Raw genomic sequence first — 8825 nt, forward strand, 5'->3', positions numbered from 1 at the left:
ATTAATCTAAATGTTTAGGCTATCATCAGCTAACATATTGTAATGAAACATAGCCTATAGTATAGTATTCTGTAACGTGCTTTAGTACACATTTTATAAATTCAACAATTTGTTGGAGGATTATAACATTCTAATATGTAGATTTAAAATAGTTTACTCAGTTACTGTTTCCACAAAAAATATGTTGTGGGGTGTACTGTAGATACTTTCTTTCTTTCAAGCCCATCATAGCTATTAGATGAAGTGGCATTATCTCTTGTGAATGTATTCTACATGATAACATTTAAAACACAAATAGGTGACATACAAGTAACTTACGGTAGGAGAGATTATTATATTTTTATTCAAATTATAATCATCTTTGTTACTAGATATCGTATAATGAACAAATCAGTAAGTTACATTCCATTTCATAGAGCTGTTGAAGTTTTATGAGAAGTAATTTAAATTGCTTATCTATTGAGTTTGTGAAAGTTTCGGTCGGTTTTCACTAGTGATAACCGGCTATTGAATGAATTTAATTTAAAACATTGGCGTTATATATTCCGCTTACTAATATTTAATTTATTCCATTATAGGAACGCAACATTCAAGATCTGCCTTGGCATAAATTTCAAGAACCAGATGAACCGAAAGCTGCTCCTGATGCACCTGTTAAGAGAGTACCCATTAAAGGTATGCAACTTTATGAAATAATCTGTTTCAAATTGAATTTTCTCAGTATTACTAATAATCAAAATTCAATGTTTTCAATGACTGATGCTGTATTTTAAGTTGCATCTTGGCAAAATTGTTTAATGTATTAGAGTACAAGAACTTAATAATTTAATAAAATTCCTATCTATATTTTTGTTGAAAGGCTCATCCAATATTGAATTGAGTTATGGCGATCTATATGAATATATATCGCCAAACCCATACTCACACTTATACGATCTATAAGATTATATCTTTAATGCATTCATTGGTATGAGTCCTAAGTTGTTTCCAGCTGGCAATTAATTCTTATCTAAAAGTTTAGTTATAACCCAATTATCTCTTGATCCTAAAGCCTAAAAGCAAACCAGAGCGGTAAAACCTCTCCCAACCTCTACCTTATCATCTATTGAATCCAAGTCATATTTTCTCAATATCATATTCCAGAATATCAAACCTCCAATGACTTTCAATGCAATATTCTTCAAGACACATTTTTATTATTATTCATTTATTTATGTATTCAACTAAGACAAAAACACATAATAATTATTGGAAATGGATAACAGGCTTATAGCCCTTACTATCCTTTTCCCAATTTTTATTGAAAATGTTATACTATTGATAATTGTGTTTTATGTTTAACATCAGGGCTTTATCACCTATTTTGATATTTTTAGTGATTAGCATGTCTCAGAGTCTTTTGAAGCGATGGAAGTTCATCTACCCGGCATCCAAGAAATAATCCACATTTCAGCTTTGTATATCATGATGTTCCATTCCTCGAAAAACAAAAGTTGCCGTCTTCAGTACATTGGATCACTCTGACTACATGGAAGGATATTCATCAAAGGAAGAACCAATATCTATTTTAATATTATAGTTGTACAGAAATTATGTTGTAATAATATATCTATTTAAGTCTTATTATAATTCTAAATATGTAGACATGATATATGTTAATATACTAGATATTAGAATAATTTATCATCTCAGTCATAGTTGAATAAAACTCTTCTCAGAGTAAAAACTCAAGTTTATTGTAATAGTAGCATGATTTTGAATAAATTTGTAACTAGTTTTAACGATAAACTTTACAATAAGTTATTTAGCTTGAATATCATAACTCTAATTATTATTGAAATTCATATTTTTTTATCTATTTGTATTTAACATTCACAATTTTATTATTGTAAGAGATGAGAAATAGATATTAACTCTTCGTTAATGACCCTGATATTTGTAACTCTTAATATAATCTAGTAGTATTAAGTTGATAAGATTTCAACTTATCAATAATAATTTGTGTTTAAGGCAGATTAAGTATTGCTTAGAATCATTATATTATTAATGCTGTAAAATATAGGGAAAATACTGTATTATTTCTGCCTTTGATTTGCCGAATATATCGTATTTTAATCGTATCACAATTCATTGTGCGTTATTACAAACAAGCCACGCTTAGCATGTAATAACTTCTAAGAAATCATTTTCAATGAGTTCCAATGTCTTGCATGTTCTAAGAGGAGGTTCAATGAGGTTCAATGCCTTGAATGTCTTAAGAGACTATCTTCAAGGAGGTTCAATGCTTTGCATATCTTAAGAGATTATCTTGAAGGAGGTTCAATGCATTGCATGTCTTAAGAGATTATCTTCAAGGAGGTTCAATGCCTTGCATGTCTATTGACATGAATAACTTTGTCAAACACTCTGCTTTCGTCCGTCATCCTCCTTTCGGCCTTCTCTTTCCAACAACTTTGAAAAATAAGTTATGTTTTTGAGGTTGGTCTTTATTTTCAGCAACAAGGAACCAGTGCAACTCGGAATTTAACGACCATATTGTACACATTTCAATAAACGATTCGAATGAAAGCTGTTTTAATTCATTAATGATGGTGTAATAATCCTTCAACCATATCCTACAACGTGCATTTCTTTTCTTTGGTTAAAATTTGTTATGACTATTTAAAAATATCTGTATGTTTTCACTATCAAGTCGTTCATATCAACGATGTGTTTTATTTTGATCAAAATAATGGTCAATAACATTATTTATTGAATATGTAATGATCAAATGTCTCCTTAATTTTTTATTAAATGGACAAAAACTTGTGGTATTAAACAACAAAAATGTGGTATTAATACAAGTAACTTATTTGGCAAAACGAAAAAACAGAATAAAAATGTATTGAAACTACTAGTCAATTGATAATTTTGTCAACTTTGTTTATTATCAATAAATCTTGATAAAATATTATTAAACCAAGATGATCTTGTCTGCTTCAATAAATTTTGGTAGAAGTTCAACTCAAAGAAGATATTTTTGTGTCATTCTTTATCCTCTTCACAATTATTACACATTTGATCCCATGCATTATTTTGTTCTATATCTTAAAAATGAATATAATGATCAAAGAAGAAATTTCCCTTATTGTTGAGCGAATAGTTTTACTCTTTTCTTGAGCAAAGGCGTATACACTTTGATTATTTCTCTAATATGAGATCTGGTCTGTAATTGTCCAGTGCTTTGAAATGATAATTGCGGATTTTTTGTGTTTTCAGGGCTGCAGTTTTTCATCTCTTCGACTGCCTGGTATTGTAAGCTTTGCGACCATTGGATCGGTGACCTTCACTGTGCCTCACTGCATCTCAAGTCTGCAAAGCACACTAAAGCTTACTCTGTAAGTACTGCTATATTAATTTTATGCTGTCGAGTCTCAAAACCTCTTTCCAAAATATCTGTCTTTATTGTAATTTATAACTCTCTAATTCATCATTAACTTCCTCGTTTCTTGAGCTTTGTATTGATATCCACTTTTCAATCTAATGATAACATTCTATTCTTAGCTTTCTATTATTCTTCTGTTTATCGTTAACCTTACTTTTTATTGTAGAGATATCGGGTGTCATTCGTAAGTGTGATATCTCAAATGTTCGAGTATTTTAGATTTTCATTATTTGGGTTTATTATGTAAAATTATCAAAACATTTCAATTAATATTAACAAACTGCCATTTAAAAGACGAAACCTAACCTCCATAACCCTTCCTTTTATTTTTAAAACCTAATTGAACAGAACCTTTCAGGTTATGTTCATACACTGGACAAATCTCACAAATCTGAGCCACTACCAAGATATCTTATATTCTTCACTCAACTCAATGAAGAAATAAGAAAATCCAATTCATCATCATTTCATATACATTAGTCAATTTTCATTTAACACTCAAATTCAGACCATAGTAGTCATATTTAGAAGTAAGAAGATATTTTCTGAGCAAACTTTATATTTGCCTTCCTTCTCTTTTTGAGGAAATGCTTTAATTTCAAGTAGGGAAACTAGTGAATGCTTGGTGATCTAACAGGTTACTGTGTTCATCAGTGATGAAGTATTTATCACTCTTCCATTCTCCTTTAGGATTCTTATTAAGTGCTTGTGTGCTCCACAGTGAATGCATTACTGTAGTGGTATCATTTCAATGCTGCTGTACATTTAAGTGACATTAGAACTACTGTCAATTTCTTCGGCTTGTTGCAAATATATTTCGTGTTATTCGTTCTGCCAATATCTAAACTTTGAATTATTATAACCTCTTACAAAGAGATTTCTGTGTTCATCTCCAAAATAATTTCATTAGCCAATATCTAAATTTTGAATGACTTTGCTTGTTACAAAGATTTTCTGTGTTAATTTCTAGTATTTCATTGGCTAATATTTAAATTGTAAACTTGTCAAGCTTGTTACAAAGACATATCTGTGTTCATTTCTAGGATTTCATCGATCAATATTCAAATTGGGAAGTGGATTGGCTGGCCAACAGGTCTCGAGCTTATGAACGACAAGCAGATGAAAAACGGCTGAAAGATGCTGAGCAGCAGAAGGAGGAAAAGCAAGTGAAGTGTGAGCCACCTCAACCCATTGCTCCCATTAAGAAGCCGCCATCTCAGGAGACTGCCAAGTCTTCAAGTGCATTGGATGCAAAGGAACAGCTGAGAGCAGCGCTGTCTCTATCGTTAAGTCAACAGATCAAGGCGTGTATTGAAGAAAATAACAAAGATAAACATGCATCAAAGCAAAAATCATCAAGCAAGAGATCCAGGTCTAGTAGCTCGAGTAGTTCAAGCAGTAGTAGCAGCACCAGCAGCAGCAGCAGCAATGACAGTAATCATGATCGTAAACAAAAATCAAAGCCAAAGCCAAAGGACAAGGCTAAAAAGAAAATAAAAGAAAAGAAAAAGAAACGTGAAAGAGAGTCAGATCCAAAGGCAGACATGATTGTGCCAGTACCACAGGTGAAGAGCCGTTGGGATGATCCAAAGACCCCTGCTAGCCGGTGGAATGAACCACCAACCCCCCACCACAGCTCCAACTCTGATGACAAGTACGAGGACAAGCTCGTGAAAGAATGGATGTCTGGCTCAAAAGGTGATGTCAAGGAAGAATTGCTGCAGAAAAAACAGGAATTGAAATCTCGAATCAAGCGCAGGGAAGAAATGGAGAAAGCACGTTCTAGCAAACAATCTGAAAGTCGCAGAAAGGAAAACAGGAAGGGATGGGACAGTGATGATTCCAAGTCAAGCTCCAAGTCGAGCTCCTCCAAATCAAGCTCCAAAAAGGACAGTTCCAAATCTCCAAAACCAGATAATTCAGAAAAAAGTAAGTCAGGGAGTTCTAAAAAATTGTTAAAAGTTGGTGCTTCTACAGAGAAAGCAACAGAAAAGATCAATGAAAAAAAGATGCCAACAGGAAACAGAAAAATATGGGTGCCAGGGGGGAGTGATGAATCTGACAATGAAGACAATACTGGTGAAAAGACAGCCAAGGTGGCAAAAGAACCAGCCAAGAAACCTCTGATGATAATCAAGCCCAAATTGCCCTTTATTGGTAGAATGCCATTTGTTAACAGGGTTTTGGCTAGGAAAAAGGTTGAGATTGAAAAGGAACTTGCCGAGAAAGAGAAAGAACAGGAACAAGCTAAAGCCAATGAAGTGTTGGTTTGGCCAAATCTGCCCAAAATGGCCGGTCCAGATCCGCAGAGTGATGCAGTGAAGGAGAAGAATGAACCGCCAACTGACCCCTCGACCACCCTCCACCTCTCCACCTCATCTACAACAATCACCAGAGATATTACTGGCTTCTATGTTCGCAACACGGATGACAACATTGTCAAAGATATGGACATTGACGATGAGAGTGCTGCCACACCCAATCAGAAAGACCTTCCACAAGACTTCAAGGACACATTGTGCATACTCTATCCAGGCCAAGAGCCACCAGTTCAGGATACTAGTGCTGTTCCTGTGGCCGCAGACTCACTACTAATGCCACCTCCACAAAAAATTCCACCACTACATTTGCCCCCTCCACAAATTCAACCCCAACAATTACAAATGCCCCCTCCACGAATCCAAACACAACAAATGCCTTCTCTACAACAAATGCAAATGCCTCCTCCACAAATTCCACAGCAACAAATGCCTTCTCCACAGCAAATGCAAATGCCTCCTCCTCAAGTACCATCTCCACAGCAAATGCAAATGCATCCTCCTCAAATGCAGATGTCTCCTCCTCAAATACCACCCCAACAAATGCAAATGCCTCCTCCTCAAATACCACCTCCACAACAGCAAATGCCTCCTCCAATAATAATGGGCCCTCCCGGACCAGTGCTAGTTCCCTCCAGATCTATCCAGAGCATTTCCCAGCTCATGGGGCCACCTTTAATGCGTCCTCCCGGACCCCCCAAAATGCGACCTCCCGGACCCCCCAAAATGCCCCCTCCTGTTAAAACCCCCACCGTCGATCCAACTCCTCCTGCCGCACCCACCCAACCAGAAGAAGAACTGGCTGTAAAGAAGAAGAACGCACCGTCTCAGAAGAAACGCAAGCATCTCAAACAACTGAAAGAAAAACTGGAGAAAGAACTTCAGGAGAAGATCGATGTGGCTAGGAAGAACCAGGAAGCCAACCAGAAACAAGATAGAGGGGACGAAAAGAAGGAAGAGGATAAAAAGAGTGAAGAGAATAAGGAGAGTGAAGAGAATAATGAGAGTGAAGAGAATAAGGAGAGTGAAGAGAATAAGGAGAGTGAAGAGAATAAGGAGAGTGAAGAGAATAAGGAGAGTGAGAAAAATGAAATGAGTGAAGAAGATAAAAAGAAAGAAGCGGATAAAAAGAAAATTGAAGATAAGAAGAGAGAAGAACTAGATGAGTTGGCAATGCTGGGTATTGATACTGATGATATGGCAGCACATAATCTGCATTGAATTGAGAAATTTTAACAGAAAAACGCAAGCAGATTGAAAAGACTATATTCAATTTTCAGTTTTTTAGCTGCATGCTGGTATATAGTCATTTAGCTTAGTGTATTTCAAACTATCCAAGCAAATTGAGAGATAAAGTTTTGTTTTATCGCTTATACATGTGTACTTGTGCATGTAGGTCGTGTGAATAGATTTTCAGTTTTTTAATACTTTCAGTACCATGTCTTTTGTTGGTATTTCTAATTTTGCAAGTAATTTAATGATATAATAATTATCTCAGTGTTATAGTTTTGTCATATCCTTAATGATAATTACAGTATTAAGATTGAGAGTTATTCACATATTTTTAATTCTGAGAAAACCAACATACTCATTATAGTTGAGTTATTATTGTTTGACTACAAAAATGATGTTCGGATAAAGTTGAATGTTTGTACATGTGCAAATAGTACATGCATTTTTACTTTTTACATCAATAAATTATATTATATGATACCATAAATGTTGTTATACTGTTATACCTCCGTATTGAAATGTTGTTAATTATCATTAATTACTAGAAGGAAACTCGTGCTGTGTAAGGATCTAATCAAAAACTTGACAATTTGAAAACATCACCTACTAAAATCTTGAAGAATTAAAAATATGCCTATAACCATCCTCGGTAAATTGAGAATCTTATGCAAAATTTCAAGTTAATCAGTCCAGTAGTTCAGAATACAGTAACACTATATAATCCAGGTTATAGTTAGATAGATAGGGCCGGTTTCCGAGCTTGGGATTTAGCTAAGTTCTAGACTTTTTACAGCTGGAGTCAGAAAATTGGCTTTCCGAAACTGGGCGTAGTCGCAATTTTTACTTTCCTTGCCCTATTACCATAGGTAAGGAAAGTATTGCTTTCCGAAAAAAATTAACGTACCCCAATTTCTATACGTTTCAAGATCCCCTGAGTCCAAAAAAGTGGTTTTTGGGTATTGGTCTGTATGTGTGTGTATGAGTGTATTTATGTCTGTGTACACGATATCTCATGACCCAATTAACGGAATGACTTGAAATTTGGAACTTAAGGTCCTCACAATATGAGGATCTGACACGAACAATTTCGATCAAATGCAATTCATGATGGCGGCAAAATGGCGATAATGTTGTCAAAAACAGGGTTTTTCGCGATTTTCTCCAAAACGGCTCCAACGATTTTGATCAAGTTTATACCTAAAATATTCATTGATAAGCTCTATCAACTGCTACAAGTCTCATATCTGTAAAAATTCCAGGAGCTCCGCCCCATCTATGCAAAGTTTGATTTTAGATTCACAATTATCAGGCTTCAGATAAAATTTAAACAAATAATTTCAAATGGAAAAGATTGAGCATGAAAATCTCTACAATTAATGCACAGTAACATTTTCACCTAAGATTGAAAATAAGCTCAAAATTCGAGAAAATGTTATTAAATATTGCAAACTGTTGATTCTATTCATTCACTATGAAGAGATAGCAGACCTCCTGTGTCTCCAGCGTTATTGTCCTGTCACCAACTGACTCAGATCTTTGAATAGGAGACTTGAGATGCGCGTGAACACTGGCGTCAGGTGATAACTTTTCATAACGGCAAGGAAAGTTGTGTGAGTGCGTCACACCAGATTTTTATAGGAGCAAGTATTTCTATAAATGGCAGTCTCACAGGAACAAGTTCCCACAGAGACAAGCAGTTTCATAGAGACAAGGTCTCCGTCCAAAGTAGTAGCGCTATAAATGGCAGTCTCACAGAAGCAAGTTCTCACTGAAACAAGGTGTTTCACAGAAGCAATGTCAGTGTCATAGAGACAAGGTAGCGAATGTAGGGAGAAGTTAGGCGTGTTGCC

General features: G+C 35.0%; 1 protein-coding gene across 1 annotated transcript in view; it reads left to right on the plus strand.

The window, feature by feature from the left end:
* LOC111048203 (serine/arginine repetitive matrix protein 2) overlaps nucleotides 1-7462 on the plus strand; it is a 33329-nt gene extending 25867 nt beyond the window's left edge. The window contains 3 exon segments of the mRNA XM_039438122.1: nucleotides 579-675; nucleotides 3259-3377; nucleotides 4468-7462. Of these exon segments, the coding sequence (XP_039294056.1) occupies nucleotides 579-675; nucleotides 3259-3377; nucleotides 4468-6963 (2712 nt within the window). The 3' untranslated portion in view covers nucleotides 6964-7462.
* The last annotated feature ends 1363 nt before the right edge of the window (nucleotides 7463-8825 follow it).

This window comes from Nilaparvata lugens, chromosome 11 (assembly GCF_014356525.2).
Source record: "Nilaparvata lugens isolate BPH chromosome 11, ASM1435652v1, whole genome shotgun sequence".
In the NCBI taxonomy this organism is placed as follows: domain Eukaryota; kingdom Metazoa; phylum Arthropoda; class Insecta; order Hemiptera; family Delphacidae; genus Nilaparvata; species Nilaparvata lugens.